Here is a 23,816-nt window from a genome sequence, read left to right as displayed (position 1 = left end):
GGCCACACATTTAACAGAGTCTATCAGTAACTGAAATATTTCGTTGAAATCATTGAATAAAATAAACAGCGAAAAAATTCCGAAAATGAAAGAGAAATTTAAAGAGACTTAAACATTCTGGGATGCTGTATTTAAAATATGGTCTGACTAGAGTATTACCAAAATTGCAAAGCTGTAAAGAATTACAGACAATAAAATAACATGCATATTTGAGTAAAATGACCGCGACTAAAATTTACACTAAAATCCCGTTACTTAAGCGGACTTTAAATGACATCCCCCGAGACTCCAAAATATTATATATGTACAACTTTGGTCCAAACTAAACTTAATACTAAAATTCAGAGCTGACATATAGTTTGTGTAGACTGAAAATGACAGAAAATAATAATTATAAAAGTACTAAATTAATAAGGAACTTAACCAATGTTAAAACAGTCTGAACAATTTAAAATATCGTAAAAGGATAAAGATATGACATATTTAAATTAAATAATAAAGCACATAAAAATAATAAATTGCATATCTTACTATTTTGTAAAGAAATTTATCGGTACGTTTGATATATACGTGAGTTTAAAGTATGTGCAGAGTTGTGAAGCTAGCACATATTCTTACAGACCCACAATATCCTTAAAGCCAGACGCAAAGATGTATATTATTGTCACTAATATATACAAGTATAATACAGCATCCATGTTTACTATCCAACTTCACATATGCACGTATAAATGCAACAGAGGGAATGGAGATGTGCAATGTTAATTTATAGTTATTTATGAACAAACACTTATCTCTACACATAAACAAAAAAGCAAGTAAACACTTATTAACAAAAAGAACATAAAAGAAGTCCTTGCAGGCAAACAAACAAGGGACATGGGACTAACTTCTCGTAAAATTGAGGGGATTTGTGTCCCTGAATGCAAGAATCAGAAAATGAGATAAATTAATATACACTTCAAATCACTGTAATGCCAAATTTCAAGACGAGCAATCATGCTCAATAGTGGAGTTCTTTTCCTGGTTCATATTTTATATTTTTTAAAGAAATACTTGTATTAACATATATATTCAATTATTGATTGATATCTAGAGCTGAAAGAACCTGTCCAATTTTTAAATTATCGAGAGCCTCCTAATTTCTTTTACCAATAAAGCTTGATTTTCATACATAACAAATTCATCAAAGCATCAGCAATTATGAAAACATTTTGAGCAAAGTTTCCGGTAATGTGCTGCATGCCAGTAAATTGCACCACTTGCCTTGTATCGATAGGCATTGATACTTTATTAATATCTTTAACAAGAGCTTCTAGTGGTTGAACTTAACCATGCATAGAAAGATGTCTTAAAATGTAACACAAGTAAGGCTAAATTCACTTTTATGTAAAATAATTGTCAAATTTGCCCCACTCGGTCATGCAACGAAATTCTGGATACTTTTCAGGTGATCCTTCCAGGTCTCGTTGCATATCATGAGGTCATCACTGCAAGCATCACATACATATATCAAATATGCTACCATGGTCATTAAACGCTGGAGTGTCGAGGTAGATGTTTTCATAGCAAATGGCGTCTTTGTATAATGATAGATTTAAATGGAGATATGAAAGGTCGAAATTTGTTTTGCTTTAACCGTATGTGGCATATACTAGAACCCTTTTGAAGTCATCTATTCATGTTATTAAAATGAATCTGTTTTGGTAACACTTTTCATTTGTTTGCAGTAATAATAATAAATAATAATGAGGCCTTTGTATAGCGCCTAATCTTTAGAAGCTCCAAGCGCTTTACAACATTAGACAACACCAATAACATAAACAAATATATATAAATTATATAATTCCAAAATACAAACAGCATGAAATTAGAAAATATAACAGGATGCTGAAAATATTTAAGGTAGCAAACGTTAATTGGTCTGTACGTTTGTTCTTGCAGTCGAAATAGGTGAGTTTTAAGAGCACACTTGGATGGAATCACTGTGTATTTGTGTTTAAGTTCAGTGGACAATTCGTTCCACGTTGCAGGGCGTTGCTATGCAAAAGAACGTATCCTGAATGCCAAATGCGTGATGGAGACGGTGAAGTAATATATCATAGTCTATTGTGTCAAATGCTGCAGATAAATCAAGGAGGATGACAACTGTAATATTTTCGCTATCAAAAGCAAGGATAACTTAATCAAGGGTCAATGTGCAGACTGTACAATGCTAGAAAACTGCTTGAATTGAGATGATATACATGTTGGGATAGAACAACGTTTTCTATGATTTTATTTATACGAATGGGTGATTAGAAGCTGGGCCGTAGTTCTTTAAATCGTTATGTTCGGGTGTTGGTTTCTTCAGCAGAGGCTTTACAATAGCAGTTTTTACAAATGATGGCAATTTCGCGGATGAGAGAGAGGTATTAATAACACCTGGCAATATTGGATCTAAGCCTCTCAGTTTTACGGCTGTCTCTTTTAGCAGTACAACTCTGGTCCGTAACTCTACTAAACCACGGAGAACACTTTTGAATTGCTTCTATGCCCTGTTTGTCGGGCAAGGAACGCAAGCGGTTATCTAGTTATTCTGCTGTAGGAGGTAAGCAAGTTGTTAGGTTCGCTTGGATGTCATGCATTAGTTTGGTTCTATTTATCATGCAAATATTTCTCTTAGTAGCAAATAAACGAGGAGGATTAGTTACTGATACGTGAAGATGGCATATAATGCAGATGTGATCTGATGCAAGTTCGTGTGATACCAGGGATGACCGAATAATATTATCATCGGGTCCAATAAGAATCCACTCTGAAATGTGACCATGTTTATGGGTTGGTTAGTTAACGGACTGTTTGAGGTTCAAAACATTAATGGAATCTAGTAGTTTTGATGTGTACTGGTTTCAAGGACAGTCAAAGTGAAAGCTTAAATCTCCAAGAATGATCAGGTTGCCACCTGTCGAACTTCTATATTCCAGGAGATTCGAAAACTGCTCCAAAACGGCGATTGGGATAGCTTGTTTTTTCTTCTAGGAGGAAGGTGGTAGTGGGCAAAAAATTGGATGACATTTGTTCCAGTGTGAGTGTGGTTTGGATTAGCTTAAATGATGATTGGTAGAAGTTGAAGGTTGTGGTGTGGTTAAGACGTTTGAACATGGAGTCCTTTGTGATGACAGCAATTCCACCTAAGCGAGAGTGGGGGGGGGGGCGACTTGATGGATTAACCGTTGGGTGTTAAATCCGCGCGCATGGACTCATCGCTTGATGTTTTCAGCCATGTTTCTGTCAGGAAAAAGACGTAGATATTCTGATCGTTGATAAAATTAACAATGTATGTGCGCTGTTCCGGTTGTCCTACTGATTGGGCATTGAATAATGCAATACACAGTGGTATATCTCTAATGGTTGACACAAAGGTTGACAATTTAATACGGAGTTGAATTAGGTTATTACATTTCTGTGAGTGCAAATACGGAAGGTACTGCTAGTTTTAGCATAAGAATACACGATGAACTCTTGACTGTTGCCTGGTTCAACAAATCATTCTACATCAAATAATCAATTTGCGTTTTCAAGGTACTCATAGTAACATAAAAGCTTTTTAATTCATTCTTTCATGTGGCTGTTGGTATGAAAATATCTGTTCGAGATTCTCCATTATTTCCAACTTTCCAGGACTGGTCAACAATAGTCACTACAACCCTGTTGCACGCCATCATTTTAAGCTTCATTGTGAAATCAGGTACAAAAAAGTCACTGAATGATTAACAGGACTGTCTCTATCAGCATACTCCTTTAATAGTTTGATACGGAAGATTTTATTCCGGTTTATCACTCCGATGAGTAATAATGATATCTTCTTTTTAACTTTGTAAAGAATATTTTGAGGTATGTGCAATAGAATCTAAACTGTATCATTATGATGTAAGTTCTTGTCTTTTTAGTTTGTTATATTTTAATTTCATTTTTGTTTTGGTAGATTTAAGATCGTTTCTTGTTTTTTCACAAGCCTCTAATCATTTTCATTTGACGTCAAAGACATAATCAAGAATATTAATCTCTGAATCGTCTGTCGAAAGAAGTTTGTCTTTTAAGAACTTTAATGGTTCCAGACAGTATGTCCAAACAGTGGTTTAAAATGAATAAAACATGAGATTGTCAATAGTAACACGTTGTATAGTATTTAGAATCATCACTTTTCATTAACGGCTAATAAAATGATTCACAATCTTATGTCTTATTGATTCATATATGACCAGAAAAGAACATGTCAAGGGTTAAATTAAGAATTTCGTCTCTGTACAACTTAGGATAAAAACGTTGAAAGCCCATTGACCACTCATCACCAGCGAGTACCTCAGAATGTCCTCATTTTCCCATAAAGACCCCGTTTCTTTAAAAACACAAAACCTTGGTGGCTTCAGTTTTGTAAAAAGGCCTCCGAAACAAATAGAAAATAGTAGGATCGTATACCTGTTCGATAACAAGTGCCCTTTATGACCCAGATTACATGTGAGAGAACGAGTATTACAAAAGGATTAATGTGATCAATATCGTTTGATTGATCAGTACTATGAGCAAAGGTGACCTCATCGAAAGACTCAACAAATATATGTCAACCAAAGAATACGTTCCTAATTAATTTCATTCTCAAGAGCTTTGTTGCCACAACTCTAGTAATTAGCCAAGTAGGGTATAAATCAAAGATTATATTTTCAATAGGATCGTCTTCTGATTCAAAAAAGCCTTGTTAGTTACAAATGGCTTAACCGCAACCATATATCCAGCTAGGCCATTGCCTAGGAATAAATAAAAACCCTCAATGAGCAAATAATTAACCTGCTCCGAAGGTGACAGATAATGAGACTATGTTTGATGACAAAGTTATAATATGGATTGGAATTTGAATAAAGCTGCACTCTCCATCTTGAATAAGAACTTTGTCAGAATAAGCCTACTTCTCCGATACAAGCAATGTATCTGAGAATAAAAGGCTGTGATGAGCTCTATGTGTCACTTCCTTTTTTAATAGGGATATGATTGGCGGAATCAGCCATACGTTCTATATAACATATCGACACGTAATGGTTCGTAATAATCCATAATAAAATCAGACTGGGATTTGTCGGATTCAACAAATCAATTGTTTCCAATACGTGACCTCTTAGAACTAATGGATTTGAAATAGTGATGTCATTATGCTGATGTAGATGCACATCGTTCTTTTCCCCTAGCAAACTAGTCATGGGTTGGTATTTTTGTGCCGCAGGTATCAACTCGTATACCGTTTTTATACTACCCATGATTCTAACGGCAGTGAAATATAAACTTTAGGAACCTCTCCCGTGGCCTAGTGGTTTGAGAGTCCGCCTTGGATGCGGGAGGTCCAGGGTTCGATCCCCGGCCGAGTCATACAAGAGACATACAAAAATGGTACTAACAGCTGCCTCGCTTGGCCTTCAGCATTAAGAGGCTGGTGTTAGGACTGGTCAGCCTGGTGTCAGGATAATGTGACTGGGTGGGACATCATGCTACATGAATGCGGCATGATGCCCCAGTGCTAGACATCACTATAAACTGCCACATTGGATACATCGTAGCAATAGGACTGAAAAACTGTTTAAGCTTCGTTAAAAATCAAAATCTCATTACAAACCACATAAACGTTACGAGTTTTGCCAATACGTACACTTTGCAGTAACAAAGACAACTGCTGTCTTGGCCATTTCAAATAATCAGCCATTTAATAACTTCAGGAAAATATTGATCTAATTATTTTTAATGCGAATCCTCATCTATTATTTTTAGGTAACATGAAAACCACAACATTCGTGAGGGAAGTGTATTTTACTCACCCGTTATCATTCTTTTAATCTAAATTGCATTTCCATGTCTACCTTTTCTGTGTCTCTCTGTGTTCACATCTCTCTTTCTTTTCTATCTGTATTTACATTTCCCTCATTCTCCTTTTCCTTTTTTCTTTTCTGGACAAGTATTTGCATTTTCATTTTGTTCCCCTCTTTCTTAGATCTTTTTGTATCTTTTATTTAAATTGCAATTACATTTTATTCATATTAAAATTTACGAATTAAACTCAAAGTATTTGCATCAAAAATTAGTTTCGTCACCAAATACTGGACCAAAATGGTTCTAATTTCCTTCGTTAACAGAGACAGTTTTATGTCCAAAAATGAAAGCGGCTTGCAAGCTCCAAGAACTCCTTTTTACTTAAACACTCCAACTATTTCAGGAAAACGAAATTCTCAATCCCTGACTACATTGTGAACGCTTGTTTGTTGTTCTATGTAAATCAAAAGACCATGGGAATTTTTTTTCTTTCAAACAGATTTTATCATTAATATTATTACTGAAGATAGTAGACAGTTATTTAAACGCCTATTTATCGATCATATGCTATCAACAGGCATTAATAATATTCTCTAATATAATTCATACCTGTTACTAAAACTACTTTACAATATAATATCTTCTTTATGCATAATCATTACGATTGATAGTCATGAACAACATTTTTTTAAATTACAGATATACATATCAAAACATTCATTTCGCGTTTACAAATTCCATAACGTCTGTGCAACAGAACAAAATATGCATGTTCTTAAAATAGTTTTACTGTTTCCTCTGAATATCTGTGTAATCTATACGTCTTTGAGCTTATGGAGTAATATTGTTGTCCGAGACGACAAAATACGCCTTGTATATTGAAAATCTTTTTACGTTGCGATCGATGCTAAAATGATATATTAAAAGAGACTAGAAACAAAAAATTTCCTTTTATGTATGTAATTATCTACAAATTTTAATTGGATTGTGATGTTTATAAATGAAATATCGTAGGCGGGGTAGTGATTATATTCGCGGAAGATACCAGGATTCTGTAAATTGCCAAGTTTTTCCCGAACTTTGATGAGACGACAGATCACGTGGTCCCATGACGCAATACTAGCCAGTCCTCAAATACAGACATATAAATGGCGAGCGAGACAGGTAGGATGAGACCAGATTTGGGTTTCTCATTCAAAAGTTGAATATGCTTCCGTGTTATGCTCATAACTATATTAGTTGAGTTGTGTGTTTATAATGTGTTCAAGACCTGAGAGCAGAACAGTACAACAGTAAGCAGGTGCTCATATTTCATATTTTGGAATTTAAAAAATGCAATGTAATTTTTAAGTAAATACCTTTACATCATGTGCTGTGCAAAAATGTGATAAGGATTAAGTGATGGTGCCCAATATAAAAATTACAAATTTACCACAATGCAATAAATTCATTTAAGAAGGATGAGGTTCAATCGTAATATATGTAAATGGCATATTCATTACCTACCTCCAACACGCACACACACACACACACACACACACACACACACACCACCGAAGGTATGATATCTTGAAAATATACACCCAACACTGAAACGCTGAGAGATAATACTGAATTCTGGGCGAAAAGACTGAAACGGGGACAGACTTGTGTGTGAAACAAATCCATTACCTTGCAGGTGTTAAAGGCATTGAGAACGGTTGTCATCGGTCGAAACCTGAGCATTAGTTTTTCACACACACACAAAACCCACAAATAAATCTGCAGTCAGTGCTTCAAGAAATTATTTGGAACCAGGCCCAGCGCTGGTGACTTAAATAAACTCACTAGCCCTGACTGAAATTCTACAAGCCCGGACAGTTCATACCTGTCAACTCTCAAGCCGGGAGAAAAACCTCCCTATTTTGGGGATATTTCCACACCTACCTCCAGATCTCGTACTATCTCCCGAGTTTTCGCAGAGAACTCCCTATTATGTCTGTCAATTTTCATTTCTCAGAAGAAGAAACAAACATACATAAATAGATAAAACGTATACAATCCACAGATGCCATGTTCCATTTTATCACTTGCGAATATTGTAGTAACGAAATAATAAATATCAAACGAGTTTTTTTCTTCAGTAAATAGAATGTTAAGATTAAACATTATTCAGGTAAATTTCAGATTTTGTAAAACACTACAACATAATTGTAGTAATAAAAACATTAAAAAAATGTCACCAATTAGCTTAAATCCCATGAATGATCACTGTGAATGTTGACAACATTTTTCTGCAACCAAAATCAATCTCCATTTCCACCAAAGAAACTCGGCCAGTTAACGCCTGACATTCCTCTACCGTATATGTAAAGTTTAATTACCATGATTAAATTAAAAGAAGGAATACAAGAAAATGTGCCACGCAATATATGTGACCCCAAAAAACTGATTCAGAATAAATATTTTATTCAGTAAACAGTGTTACACGCCTTAAGATTTAAACCTAAAGAAATAAGGTTGGATTTAAATGTGGGAAAAGCAGATTTTAACTGTTAAAATGAAATCCTAGGCATCGTAAGTTATAATAAAATAGGGCATCGTTTATTTGCCAATCAATGCTGATGTTTACATATACATATTGTAGAACATGGTTCCTTTGAGGTATGTCAGAAGGGCAGCCTTTTTCACAAGATAAATAAATTGATAATGATTAACTGGTAATTAGTCACACTACCCTTATGCTTGTGTACTCAAGTCTAACCTTTAGCTATTATGCAGTTTAGCCACAGCTGACCAGACTAAGATACAAGGGTCTTGTTCTGGGGGATAATAAGGCCTTATCAGAGGGAGCAATGGCGCGTCCCATAGGCGCTCGCACATCGGGGCTAGGGGTAGAGTCAATAGTAGCCTCCCCCAAAATTATATTGTCAGCCAGTTAAATTGAAACTTTGATTTTATAACTGACCTCTTTTATTTTAGTCGCTGCTATTTAACCATCCCAAGGGATAGTTTTATATCAGTTCCAATCATTACAGATTGCCGTTTATACACACTACGTGTAACAGGCATAGACTGACATTTTCTTGTTAATTTTTAATTTTTGTTTAAGATTACTGAAAATTGTGTTTTCTTGAAACATAACCGTGTCAGTGGTTTAGAATTTTATTTTTAGCAAAACTTTCAGTTGATTAACATCAGATCTCAATTTCACATAGGACAGAGGTGATTTGATTTCGATTGTGCCATGTTAAGGTATGTATGTCAACATCTTGAAAATACATTTACTCAATTCATCAGCGCGATCCAAGTTTCCTCATGCAAACAGTTTTATTCCGACAAAACCGACGGGCACCTAACTTTGAATAGAGGATGGGTCCGAACCAAAATCAGAGGGGCCCCGGATGTAGGGTTTTCAGATTTGTAGCACTTCTGGTGTAGATACACAATTTGTTTATTGATTGTTGCATTTTGTGGTCACTTACTAGGCCTTCTGACGAGTTTTCGTAACTGACACGTTTAACACTTTTCCCAGGATTTAAAATAACCAACAGTATGAATGGAACAGTGACAACCATTAGTCTAGGCCTAGCATTTGCATATCCTAGAGCTGACATTTTTTCAGGATCGTTCTCGTAACATTCCTTTAGAAATTTAATGATCACAGAGTGCTGTATGTTGTTGCTTTGAAATCGACTCGCTTGTAATAATGTATCCATACTTTCTTTATGCCTTTATCTTTGGAAAAGAATACAAAATGTTGTCCACGAGCTTTTCTTAATGTGCTAAGAAAGAAACGCGAAACGGCTTTGTCTTTTACTCTGGCAACTCCCAGTTCGGATGCTGGATTCGCTACTATAACGTCAAACACCGAAAGTAACCGAATAGGCGCGGAAATTTTGCATACGAGGTTACGGAAATTCAGCTCCTAGATAATATGCCAATATTTAAATATTGACATTACGGTCGCAGATGATACTTCAGAATCAGGTTTTCTCCTATATTTTTTTATTATTATTCTGTATTTCCATTGATTTCTGGTCTCCTTTAAGTCGTCACACTCACACCACTGCTTAAACAATATGGAGTTTCAGTTTGTTTTTTCATATTATTTGCGTATTTATTTATTATCCATGCTTCACTCTTTATTGAAATTCATTGATGATGTAGTTGAAGAAGACGACGATGGTTGTTGGTAATGATGATGACGTTGATGATGGTTGTGGTGGTCATGGTGATGATTATTGATGATGAAGGTGGTCATGCTTTGACGATGTTGACGGATGATGGCCTTGGTTATTGGTGTGTTGGATCTGATGATTATGGGACGTAAAAAACTTAATTGTAGTGGTATATTTTGTAGGATGAAGTTCCTTAATTCAATCTAAAACTTTATATTTTAAAGCAAAATAGGAAATAAAGAAATAAAACATGTGACTGTCTTGAACAATGTGCATTTTTACAAACAGATAAATAAACTTATTTTGTTTCATTGGTATGTTAACGTAAATGCAAGAAATGGTTTGCGCACATCTTGAAAGTATGAAGGAATACATCGTAACGATGAGAACACGAGAAAAGGCAGACAAAAATATAACTGGTTCGACAGATCATATACAGACAAATAGCATACAAATAACCTTTACCCAATAACGGTGACTGTCATAATCTTGAGATCAAGCTTATTTACTTCCATACTAGAATGGTCCCAAACCTACCGGATATTTGCCACAGTAGCAGTACAACAAGAAGTAAACAAGTTATCAAGGAAATTGAACAAAAAATATCAAAAGAATTAATTGTTGTTGCAAGACATAAATGCAAATAAAAAACGAATGGAAAGAAATATAATCAAAACTGAATCAATCAATACAAATGAACCAATCCTTTACCACTGTATTCCTACCAAACTAAAAAAAGCAAATAATTTCCTTCGGTGACGTGAACTAGTCGCCTGCTGGACATTTGATGCCGCTGGTGTATCCGAGTCACAAAGACAGCCATCTCATCGCTAGGTTTTGCGAAACAAAATATAGCGGAAAAGAGGATCATGACTCAATTTGAAAACAGAACGTGTATTCAAAGCACTGCATTTTAATTCCTGGTTGCCATGTTTTTAAAAATAAAAATACCACAACTTTATTATTGAGATAATTGTAAATGTTAATAAATTTGACACTTGCATATTTATTAGGTTTAAAGCTTAATTGTGTATATTTTTACTATTGGATGAAAATTTATTTTCAAAATGAAACAATAAAGTAATAATGCTATATGAAATGTCTCCAACCAATAATATATGGATTTCTTCGTGAATTTAATCTTGTTAGAATTATTTCATTACTGTCGGACTGTAAAGAATGAATTCAGACAACTTATGGCGAAGACAAACTCAGAAGATCATTTGGGGCTACACTATCTTAAATGTCAGGCTATCGGTCTATCGAGCTTCTTGTATTCAGAGAGTCCCGGAGTCAACACTTAGAGAAAGCGTATTTATGATTTGGATTTTTAAAGTAGCTTTAAAAAAATATCAGTCAAATTGCTACTATCTCTGCAGTGTGGCAGTTTATAGTGATGTCTAGCACTGGGGCATCATGCCACAGACAAGTAGCATGATGTCCCACCCACTCATATTATCCTGACACCAGGCCAACCAGTTCTGACACTAACATCTTAAAGCTGAGCGCCAAACGAGGTAGTTGTTAGTACCATTTCCGTAAGTCTTTGGTATGACTCGGCCGGGGTTCTAACCCACGACCTCCCGCTTCCGAGGCGGACGGTCTAACCACTAACACAGAATATCATTAGATGGGACAAATAGTCCTGACAATCTGTGCTCAGTTATATCAAGCATATTGCTTACATTGGTTAAGATGATTTTAAGAGCAATATCTTCTATGGATATTTAAAGTGATTTCCTGATCTGACAACGAAAAATGCCCAGAAGATAACCATCTTTTGAGCAAAACTGCAACCAAAGATGGAACTGGTAAGTATTAAGTGAACAGGACTAGGTTATGAGAGAAAGTGGGCTCAAAGGCACCCAGGTTAGAATATCAAACTTCGACGAAACCTGCCTTAATTCGTACCATACAACACTTAATTTTCCACGTGTAAATGACAACAGACAAAAGGCCATGCCATCTTCCCGGTCGGCAAATAATACCATTATTTCGATTGTAGTATGATTCTATTGTCTTAAACTAAGTAACAGAAAATAATAAAAACCAGCAAGTTTTGTAAGATTCACCAAATATGTTTTCCTGGGATACAAAATAAAATTTAAAAATAACTATGATGTATCACTAATCCAAATGTATAAATATTCAACTGTATTCCAAATAAATTCAATTATTGAACGCGATTGATGTGTCCGTAATCCCGAACGTGGTAATGTACTAATGGCCTGAATTGTGATTATGTGCTAAGTGTTTTCATGTATTCAAAATTGTTCTTGTCTGAAAACAATACATTCCCAATTAATGTTACACTTTGTATTGTCAGTGAATAATATTTTAATTAATAGTTCCGTCCAAATGAAATACTGAACCCAACAAGACTAATTCTACCTCAGATGTTAAATACAAGATTATGTAAAAAATCTAATTCGCAAACGTTGAGTCCAAAGCTCATTTCCCAAAAATTCAATGTTGTAAGAAAATACAAAAAAGGACATGGGAATCATCAGGTAAAACAGGTTCTTTCCTATAGGAATCTTAATATACTAGAACCAGACCCAAACAGACAAGTTTACATTTATTGATAATGACTCGAATATTTATCCCGCAACTTTAGATATATATTAACTAGGCATTTTTTGTTTGTAAAGTAAGGACGACCTAAATGTCCCTAGTCAGGTAAACAGTGAACTTGACAAGGTCAAGTCCAACATGCAATAATACATCAAACTTTTATGGGATATCACCTAATTTCGTTTCATATTGTTTCATGATACGAGATCGAGTACGTTTATGGATCCTGCTGAATACGCCGTTAAGATGATACAACAAGGTTCTTCAGACTCTATTATCTTTGAGAGGTACAGTATGGATATTCTTTCTTAACATGAGTTCATCACTGAAGGCAAAGATAAGCCTCGGACGTAAATACTGTTTGATGAGCTTAAATCTCATTTTTCACTGACACTAACACACTGGAATAGAAAGAGGAATGCAATTATTTGCTTGCCTCCTCTGCACACAAGTCATACCAACTAGCCTAAATTGTTGGCATTTCTCGCCACTTTAAGTGCCATTACTACAGTGAATACTTTCGTATCGATACAAATCCAGGTGTAACCATAACAAGATACGACGTCGTGTAAATGACAGCAAAATCGATTTTTTAGGTACTTTATCTTAAATATATTTGATTAGCATTCCGTATATCGTTTATCCACCTGATCAACGGCTAGTTCATTCCTGCATAGCTGATAGCACCATTTATAACCCACTTTGGTTAGAAAGACGAAATAGTCTCAGATTGTCTCATCACTCTAACTGGCATGACCGCTTTATTCAGATGTAGGTGATAATTCCACCCGATGTAAAAGATCGCGCTTGCTACTAGCCAGAACCGAAACAAAAATTCCCAGTCTTTTCAAGTTGTTGGTAACGGAAGTTCCATTGATAGGTTCGAAGCCTAACAAATATAAAAGTAGTTCATAGTTCAAAAAGTCAAAGCAAATGATGCGTTCTACCGTTTTATATGACAGTAAGTCCGTTAAACAAGGCAGACAATACCAATCTGCTACACATGCAAAAAAAAAGAAGAAAGAAAGAGGGTCTAAGAAAAAGAGAAAGAAGAACATAGAGGCAACAGCTGCATGGCCCGATACAGATACAATAACTGAAACATGAGGGACAAACAGACCAATCAATATATGCACCTGGGCTCCTAACTGATAACGACATCAGCTCCATAGCAGCTAATTACAATGTATGTACGAGCAATGTTCCACCCTGAGAAATTTAGTTGTTCCCATGACCTAACCTTTTGGTAAGTGGAGGAAATGCAAATTGTGCACCTACTGGACTCACCTGATTTATTGCTCAAAACTGCGAACTATAGAAAAATGGCCTATTTAAGAGTTCGTGCTGTCTCTTGGATGAAAAATTTATATAACAACACTTGTTTTGTCCTTTACACCTGTTCCTGTGTTCATATAATTAATATTACAATTCACCAGTTTAGAAGTTATGTGGAAATAATGACATTATATATGTTTCACAGTTTCTGCATGATATTAGTCTTCTGAGCCACCGCATACATAGTTGGTCTTTTACTGCAATATTATATTAACCTCCCTCTAAAACTGATGACTGTAAACTTTCATTATGCTAAGTAGAAAATAAACTTAAGCGTTTTCATCACTAACAATATAGTGTTAGCTAGTTGAGAAATTATCCTCAGCAATCAACAACAACAAATATGTGCCATGACAAGTATATTTGTGAACCATTTAGAACAGTTGAATTTGTTAGTCTAACGAGATTATGAAATGCAGGTCTACTAAATTGTGCACTTTGAAGAAAGAAAATCGTTTGTGAATCCACACTATTACACTTTGTTTAAATTTCTGTTCAATTTGACTTTCGCTTTCGAAACATTAAAGAATCCAACCCTCCAAATTCAAGACACATAAAACAATATATGTCCTTTTCTTAATTTCCCTTTGAAACCTATGTTCGCATTTCTATTCGAATCTCTAAATTCGAAAGTATTCTGTTTTTCTCTTGTTATAATGATCATATTATGTTCTATGCTAACATTTCTTGGTCCGTCCATTATTACTACCATAGCCAAAGTAAGAAGCCATCCGTCCAATATCCGTCACAAACATATAAAATTGCAAATCAAAATTTTTAACGAAATCAGTAACTGTATGTTTTTCAGAAATTATTTACTGAGGTCTAAAAAGCTATGGTGTATAAGTAATTGAATTACTTTGTCAAATATGCATGAAACAAAGCAGAGTTTCAACTAGTTAGTTATCCATTTCAGTAGATCGATATCAACAAATATGTCAAATAACATTTATATTATAACATTGGACTTTACGAATATGTAAGATGAGCACATAAATGTTCAAAAATTGTCCTGTGTACTGTCATTAGATAAACAGAGATGTAACAGACCATGCATACTTCCTCTTAAAAGATAATAAAATAGATCACAAATCCGTCAATGTGATGGATAGATCTTACAATACAGAAAAGCGTGCATCTAATGAATACACTCAGATGGGTTTAGTTTTCGTTTGCATATTAAATTGTGTTATATGAATAAGAATCAGAAAGGGATATTATTGTTTACGTACTTGTAGGAAATAGCTGTACAATTCTGGCATTTTCATGGGGTAGAACATTGAGAGACATATAATACAATAATGTTCTTCCAACATTCATCGTATTTGTAACCTTTAAAATTACAAAAGGGTGACTTTACTTTAGACTACTGCAGTATCTTGAATATTATGCCTTTGTAATTCCGCAGTAGAATACGGTGAATTGTGTGTTCTGTACAATTCTTTTTCATATAGTGATTATCTCGTTTCTCCCCCGATTATATAAACATATCCTAAATGGTGACTCAGTATTTTACTTTCATGGCGTATAATGTCAAATATTTTGAAAAAATGAAATGTTTTAAATATTTAATGTAATTATCGGATATAAAATCCGATTATATGGCTAAACATGTGTACTGTCACGTCTGATAATAAGATTATACACCATCTTTCTCATCTAGATCCAGAGATGTTGGGAATGTCGTAAGGCAGAAAGAACATCGCTTTCTAACGAGGCTCACTATTCATAAGCAGATCTTTGAAGCAGTTAAGAAGAATGTCACAAACATAGTTCATGCCGCAAATTTAGTCCACTTTAGTACTAAATTCACCGAATGTTTCAGCTGCAGAGATCTCTACTTGGATAAGAACAAGCTAATGTTATGGAATATATATACATCAATTTTTCCGACCCTTCATCGCTGTGATGTTCCAGACCTCTTTGCGAGTTTATTCCGTTACAAAGTTCAATTGATTACAAAAGGCTTGATGGAATGATCTCAATTTATTCGTAGTCACCATATAGTAGTGTAAAGAATTTCACTATTGTTACACATGTCTCTCGTCTCGACCCCTTTTGACTCATTCTATACATTAAGCCGCTCTCAGGTGTAATAGATCAAAATCTGTTTTCTCTCACCTATAGTACGCTGATAGCTCTCAAATATCAAAATCTACATACCCAACATATGTTGACGCTACCATCCAATGAGTAGAGAGCTGCATTTCCGATATGCGGTAATGGATGACATGTTACAAGCTTCTGATGAAGGATCATATGACTGAAACTACCCTGATCGGCACGGATGGATTTTCTTATTCACATTCTTTATCTCAAACAATAAGTATTGGCAATACCAGACTAATATTCACATAGCAAATACGAAACTTAGGTGTCACTCTCGACGCTACTCACTCATTAAAACAACATTTGCAACACTACAAACGTGGAACTCAGAAGTATCAGCTCCGATCGCAATTTTCTTTCGATTGATGCCACTAAAACGCCCGTGTGTTTCTTAGTACTTTCAAGGCTGCACTATTGTAATTCAATTTTATCTGGTTCGTCTTAGTATCTACTACAGAAACTTCAAAAGGTTCAAACCATGGCTACACGGATAAACCTTTGGGTAAGAATAACTTATCACACCTCCACCCTTACTCTTAAGCTTAAAATGACTACCGGTCGTTCCAGAATCGAATACAAAATATATACACTAGCCAAACTTCATTGACTTACTCCAATGCAATATACCCATCGGACCTCGCCCATGTGTACATCCTATCAAGAACGAATAGACTGTAAATGAAAGTTTTGCTTAAAATTTGAACACCAACTTATCATATATCTCTAACATATTTGAGTTATAAGATCAAGATGAGGAAATATGTTAAACTGACAGACATTTAAAACAGATGACGCTTTAGGATTTAAAAATTTCAAACAAGATAAAGGACTGAGGACATAATAATAGTGTTGCTCTGGTAACATTTGATATGTCTTGATTCGAAAGTATAAACGATTACACAATAGTCTTTGATAGCCAATGCAAATGCAGATCTCAAGGTTTAACTCTACTGAAAATGGATATGTCGAGGATTTTTTAATATAAGGGAGGGGGATTCTGAGTACAACATGATGAAATAAAACATTATTTCTCGGTTGCTGTGTAATTGTTTAATTTAGTAGGAAATTACATTTTTGACTGAAAGTTAGCTAGCTTTGTTGTTTCGCAGGGATATACAAGCTTTAGAATTGCATTACCTGTTGATTTTCTGTTGAAGTCCACATGACCTCGTTCGCAAACAGAATTACGTGGTGTTGGCCGAGTTTTTCTTGATATGTTGAACTATACATATACTATTCTATTTTCACCCACATTCACTGAATGAAACAATTAGTATTCTCTTAAGGAACTTGAATACTTCTTAATTGTATATAAAATATGATTAGGCCAAAATTGATCTAATTCTTTCTGTAAAAGAAAAAGTTTTTCCTTCAGAACGTCACCATGTATAAATAAGCGACTGTAAAAAAAAAATGTTTATCACTAGTTAAGTTCTCAATTATCATTTGGATAAATGTATAAAGATTAATGTTAAAATTAAAATAGAAATGATTATAAATTGCGTAAACATTAGAAATTGCGCTCCATAACAACAAGTTTGAAAATGACATTTTTGGAAACCTTAATTATTCAAAAGCTTAATTGTGTGTTCATTCCGTCACCAAATCCTCTGGATAATGTAATAGGTGAATTAAATGAATTCATTTTCACTTTTATATGACAGTCAAATCTGCACAAAGTTTAAAGAGCCATTGTGCATGACACATTTTCTAATGGTGGCTTGGCAATGATAGACATTGATAAAGTTCTATTAGGTTTGAAAATATCATGGATTCGTACGTCTCTTCTATCAAAAAGATGTTTGTCAATTTGTTGGAGTATGATATATGTGAGATTAAATAATTGTTCCTTGCAGGAGATAAAAATGTACTGCCATTATAAAAACCCAAACCCAACAAAACATGTTTTTGAGCGTGATGTTTTATTGGCGTGTCAAATGTTAATAGAGAAAATATACCTCGGTCAGGAGAAGATCTTATGAAAACAAAAATTTACAAGCTTTACACATTAAATTCCTTTTCATCCTGTTTTAGTAGAAACCTGAGTATGATGTACACTGTTAAATGTTAATTGTTGGATACATCTTTTTGCATTCAAGCAGAGTAACTTGCGTAACTAGGATATACAGACTAAGCTATATCTTTCCGAAACTTATCGGAAATAACGAGTTTGATACGGCGTATACATATGTCAAGGAATTTCCTTTGCCAACTCGGAACAAAGCACTTATGGGATTTTGTATCTATTACATATCACCTTTCTCTTTCGAATACTTTCTCAAATCACATTACGTTAGGAATATTAGGCTGCTAACTCGCAAATCTAGACCCAATAAAAGAATAAAATTCGTCTTTCCTTGTCCATATCAATATATACAAGGTAATAACTCTTACCCATTACATTACCTGGATACCAAAAGGTGTCGCAAATGTTTAGCTGAGCGAGATACTAACGAGGATGCTTGCATGACGGGGTGGTTGGGAGGGTTTTTAAGTAATCTGATTGTGTAACTAATCTCGGAGAAACATTATTTATTTAAAAAGTTTGCTTTCTCCTTCGAATACATTCTCCAATCACATTCCTAACGTAATTTGTTTGGGTAAGTATTATCGGAGAAACATAATTAACTTAAAATATGCTTTTCATTCACATATTCTTTCTAATTGTACAATGAATACCTTTGCACAAATGAACACGGTATTTGATGTGTTATGAAAGATTTGTACAACCCTCTGGACAATATCCATATGACGTACATAACAGGAGCTAGTTCTATATTTATGCTGTGAAATTGTGTCATCGGTCTGTTTCAGTTGCTGTTATGGCTTGTATTGAGTTGGAGAACAAATTATGAAACATAATAGAGGATTTAATCTTCAGTCACAGTAAACGATCAATTTTCCATTTCACCTTTCATTTTATCTTTCATCTAACAGTGACGAATAGTTAATATCTTGAACAATTATACAAAATACGTATTATTTGTATTTATCATCAGCATTATGTCAAAACGAAATTGGGAAAACATTGTTTTCTGTATCTGATAGAACTTGAATAAAATAATAGTTATCAGCAATCCATTTTTAATGAAATCGTGTACATAGGTTAGAAGTCTGGTTAGAATTATTGGTTTTAACTATCAAGGTGCATCTACCTTGTTTATACTTCATCATCGTACTTATCTACCTGTCATGACATGGATGTCTGCGTTGAAATCGATTCACCATATGAGAAAAGTTTCGTTATGTTTGTAACTGTATCTTAGCAAAGTGCCCAGCTATTAGCTGTTCGCATTTCGGAAAGGTGGCCGCCCCACCAGATTGCCAGATATTTCCACAGCATTTCAGAACAAATACTTAATTTCTTAATTTATATACGAATTACTAGCTCATATACATGGAATATATTGTTGGTAAATTTTAGTTTTGTATATATTATTTATATGGCATTGGACTGATCCCAGAATATTAGATTCTCTGCACTGAACATTATTACAGATTTTTGTTCATTTGTTTTGTAGCAAAACAGCACTTTAAGACCTTCATTTTTTTTAATAGAACTATTTTATTATAATGATTGTACTACTTATAATTTAGTGCTATATAAAGCAGGCCTGGAAATACTTTATCAGTAATCTTTGTTACATTTAATATAAGGGAGAATAATTCTGTGTACAAAATGATAAAATAAAAAATTATTTCTCGGTTGCTGTGTAATTGTTTAATTTAATAAAAAAAATGCATCTGTGATAGGACGTTAGCTAACTTTGTTGTTTCGCAGGGCTATATAAGCTTCAGATTTGCATTACATGTTTAGTTTCTGTTGAAGTCCACATGACCTCGTTACCAAACAGAATTACGTGATGTTTACCGAGTTTCTCTTGATATGTTGAACTATACATATACTATTCGATGTTCACCCACATTGACTGAATGAAACAATTAGTATTTTCTTTAGGAACTTGAATACTTCTTAATTTTATGTAAAATATGAATAGGCGAAAATTGTTATAATTCTTTCTTTAAAGGAAAAGGTGTTCCTTCGGAACATCCACATGTAGAGATAAGCGACTGTAAAATAAAAAATGTTATCATTGGTTAAACTCTGAATTTGAATTATCGTATAATTTAAAAAATGTATATGGTGTAGGTTTAATTTATTTAGATAAGAGGGACCCAGAAATGGTCTCGTTGTTGGTTGGAACAAAGACCTGTACTTTCGGAATAACATCGCAAATAGAAATGAGACTTAAACGTCTGTTTTTATGTGATCCAGTACTGAAACATATCGCTATAGTCCAGATTAGAATTGTGTATATGGTATTTTGACCTTGCGATTTTCTTAAATAGTAGTGGTCGAGAAATGTTCTTAGATATACAAGATTTTAAATGTTTCTTTACAATTGTTTAACAGGTCCAGCACTAGCACATACTTCTTACGTATATTAGTCTAAGTTACTTATTGATGTTACGCGCTTCTTTATCAAAGTACCAGTATCATATATAGCTTTTGGTGGCACTTACGTTTGCACTGAAACTATTACTGACCTATTTTGCAATTGTCACCCCGCCATCCAGTCTGGCATCCATAGATGCAGTGTCCATCCACTGTAGAGCAATTGCTATTGCCATATAAACAATTACCACATGTTTCGTTGCAGTTATAACTGTATTTTCCTGTGTCACAGACTGATGAAAGAAACAAATGTTAATTACGCCATTTTCGTAGTTTCAACCATGAATTAAATTATTAATTGGTATTAAAAATAGAAATAGAAAAATCTGACAGAGAGCACACCAAGAAATGAACAATAAGTCCACAAGAATGTAATGGTCACGTGTATTTCATAACTTGTTTCACAAGACTTGCTGGTGTTGATTATTGTAGACATTGGCATGTTTGAAGTTATTAAGAAATATAATCGGTCCTCATGATTCTTTCATTCCGAGAATGTATATCTTTGTATACGGGAAGCATGTTGAATAATGCAAATTATATATATCAGATATAGCTTTTGATCGTGTATAAGCATTTTATAACAGGTTACAATTACAGTCCATGATTGAATGTACATCACTGGGCATCAGGTTTTGATCGATTTGGATAAATGTATAAAGATTAATGTTGAAATTAAAATAGAAATGATTATAAATTGCGTAAACATTAGAAATTGCGCTCCATAACAACAAGTTTGAAAATGACATTTCTGGAAACCTTAATTGTTCAAAAGCTTAATTGTGTGTTCACCAAATCTTCTGGATAATGTAATAGGTGAATTAAATGAGTTCATTTTCACTTGTATATAACAGTCAAAGGTGCACAAAGTTCAAAGAGGCATTATGCATGGGACAGTCTCAACCTAGAATGATATCTTTATTTTGTATTAAAAAGTGGAACAGAAAAGTCTGACAGAGGACACGATAATTAACGAAGAAAGGCAACAATAATTAAATGGTTACGTGTTATTGATATCTTGTTTCACCAGACTTGCAGGTGCTGATTATTTTATCCACTGGCATGTTTGAAGTTATTTAGAAATATAATCGGTCCTGATGATTCCGTCATTCCGTGAATATATTTTTGTTAAATGCACCCTTTGAAGCCAGAAACTCGGTTTATATCAATGGTTAGTATAAAAATCATTGCCGACTAACATTGCAAAACACAAATGTGACAGAGTGTATGTTAAGAAATAAAAAAAACAAAAATGAATGGTCTCATATATTTAAGAACGTTCATGACCAGACCTGCTGGAAATAAATTATTTTATCCACTGGCTTTATACAGTTACTAATACAAAACCTTTGGTCTGTCGTTGTGCTTACCATATTATGTGTGACTTTAAAATAACATCTAGGGGCAGTAAATACTGTTGCTGAAAAAAGGTCATACCTTTTTTGCAACCATAACCCTGATATCCAGTTTTACATCCACCAGTGCAGTTTCCGTCTACATTGGAACAATTTTCATTGCCGACAAAACAATTGCCACATGTTTCATTGCAGCCATGGCCATATTTTCCTGTGTCACACACTGAAAAAGAAACAAACTCGTCAATGAATGGGAACGAAACATCGTATCTAGTGTTTGGTGGCAACTGTTGTTGATCTGAAAATGTCATACCTTTTTTCAATCATCACCTTGCCCTCCAGCTTTACGTCCACCAGTGCAGCTTCCGTTTTCTTTGGAGCAACTGTCATTGCCGCGAAAACAATTGCCACATGTTTCACTGCACGCGTTGCCATATAACATATTCCTGTCCCCGAAGAAAGAAACAAACGTGTCAATCACACCTAGCTGTTGGGGACAATTATATTTTATCCGAAAATATGTCATACCGTTTTTGCGAACAGCACCCTGCCATCCAGCCATATATTCACAATTGCAGTGTCCGTCTGTTTTGAAGTAGCTGTCATTGTTTGGAAAACAATTGCCACAAAGTGATTATCAAGTGTAGCAGCATTTTGTCTCATTTTCGGACAGATAACTCCTTATTTGTGCACTGAACTTGAAAATGATATTATCGGGTAATCTTAAGTGTCTGAGTTAGGAATTGATGCACATCCAAAATTAATATCTTTATTATTTTGTCATATACACAGTTTTAAATTTGCAAAATTTTATATCTATATATTATAGTTTCAACTCAACGTATGCACTGTTAGAGTTAAATATATTATATTTTCATTATTTTTCAATTGTTATGTATATTTGATTTATATTGTGTGCTTACCATTCCTCGACGTACATTAAACTTATGTATGTATGCATTTTGTAACTGACTTTTGTCGAAATTCATTTACTAGAGTTATTGCACAAAGAGCTCATGAGAATGATGTCAATCTGAAATTTATTCCTTTAGCTGACGCATTTATCGGTCAGGCTCTTGACGAGGTCACGTTTGCGCCTCGTATTGATCATTCAAGAAGTATTCATCACAGTCATTCTCTTTTTACTACTCATTCTCTTTATTCTAATCAGGGTGAAAAGCGACAATGAACCTTTACCAAGCAGGAGAAAGATGCTGAGATGTCCTGTTTCTTTCAGAAGGCTATCAGCTGAACTGAAGATTACCTGTTTCTTTTTATTTGTTACAAATGGGGTCCTTATGAGAAATGAAGAAATGGAAACCACCTGAGGTACCAACTGGTAACGAGAGGTCAATTGAGATATCAAAGTGTTGTTCCTAAGTGTAGCCTAGCCTATCTCATGAAATTCCTTCGGATGGGCATTTAAGAGCCTATTAGATTTATCACGACATCTTGAATCGTTTTACTGGTCAAGAATTAAAAGTAGTGTTTATAAACATTGTCGATCTATTCACACTTGTAAAATGGTAGGAAAACCCGATCAAAAGTTACCTAAGGGTCATCTGGAAATTATGCCTGCCTTTGACGAACCATTAGCAGAATGATGGTAGACTGTGTCGGTCATTTATCGGAGCCCAGATGAAAACTGAAATTAAGTTATGGCAGAAATACAAAAGACAGAGAGGTTTTTATCCAAGTGATAAAGTTCTCACTCTCTTGTCCATGCATTAAAGTCCACTTCTGGTTAATTGTTATGGTCATTATAACGTTAGGATGAAAATAAGTGACTTAAATTACATGATTAGTACTTTATATATGTTAATATGTTAACGGATTATGTTGATATGGATAGTCATGTTACTCATAAAGTCAATTGAGTTGTATCTGACCCAAACAGTGAGGATGTAAGCCATAAAAGGAAATATGACTGCAGTGACGTTGGTGTAACTAATCGTCATAATTCAGAAATATTAAACAGACTGGACAAGAAAC

At 34.4% G+C, this 23,816-nt stretch overlaps 1 protein-coding gene across 2 annotated transcripts in view; it reads right to left on the bottom strand.

The window, feature by feature from the left end:
• Nucleotides 1-23,816, bottom strand: part of LOC149798407 (receptor-type tyrosine-protein phosphatase alpha-like) — a 135,019-nt gene that overhangs the window by 21,448 nt on the left and 89,755 nt on the right. For both annotated transcript variants that reach the window (XM_089963608.1, XM_089963607.1), the window contains 2 exons: nt 21,907-22,047; nt 20,562-20,702 (listed from right to left, as the gene is read on the bottom strand). In XM_089963608.1, coding sequence (XP_089819734.1) covers nt 20,562-20,702; nt 21,907-22,047 — 282 coding nt within the window. The remainder of the gene's footprint in view (nt 1-20,561; nt 20,703-21,906; nt 22,048-23,816) is intronic.

Source organism: Sinohyriopsis cumingii, chromosome 6 (genome assembly GCF_028554795.1).
Source record: "Sinohyriopsis cumingii isolate HCF-2022 chromosome 6, ASM2855479v2, whole genome shotgun sequence".
Classification (NCBI taxonomy): Eukaryota; Metazoa; Mollusca; class Bivalvia; order Unionida; family Unionidae; genus Sinohyriopsis; species Sinohyriopsis cumingii.
This window is presented reverse-complemented; position numbering and strand designations above follow the sequence as displayed.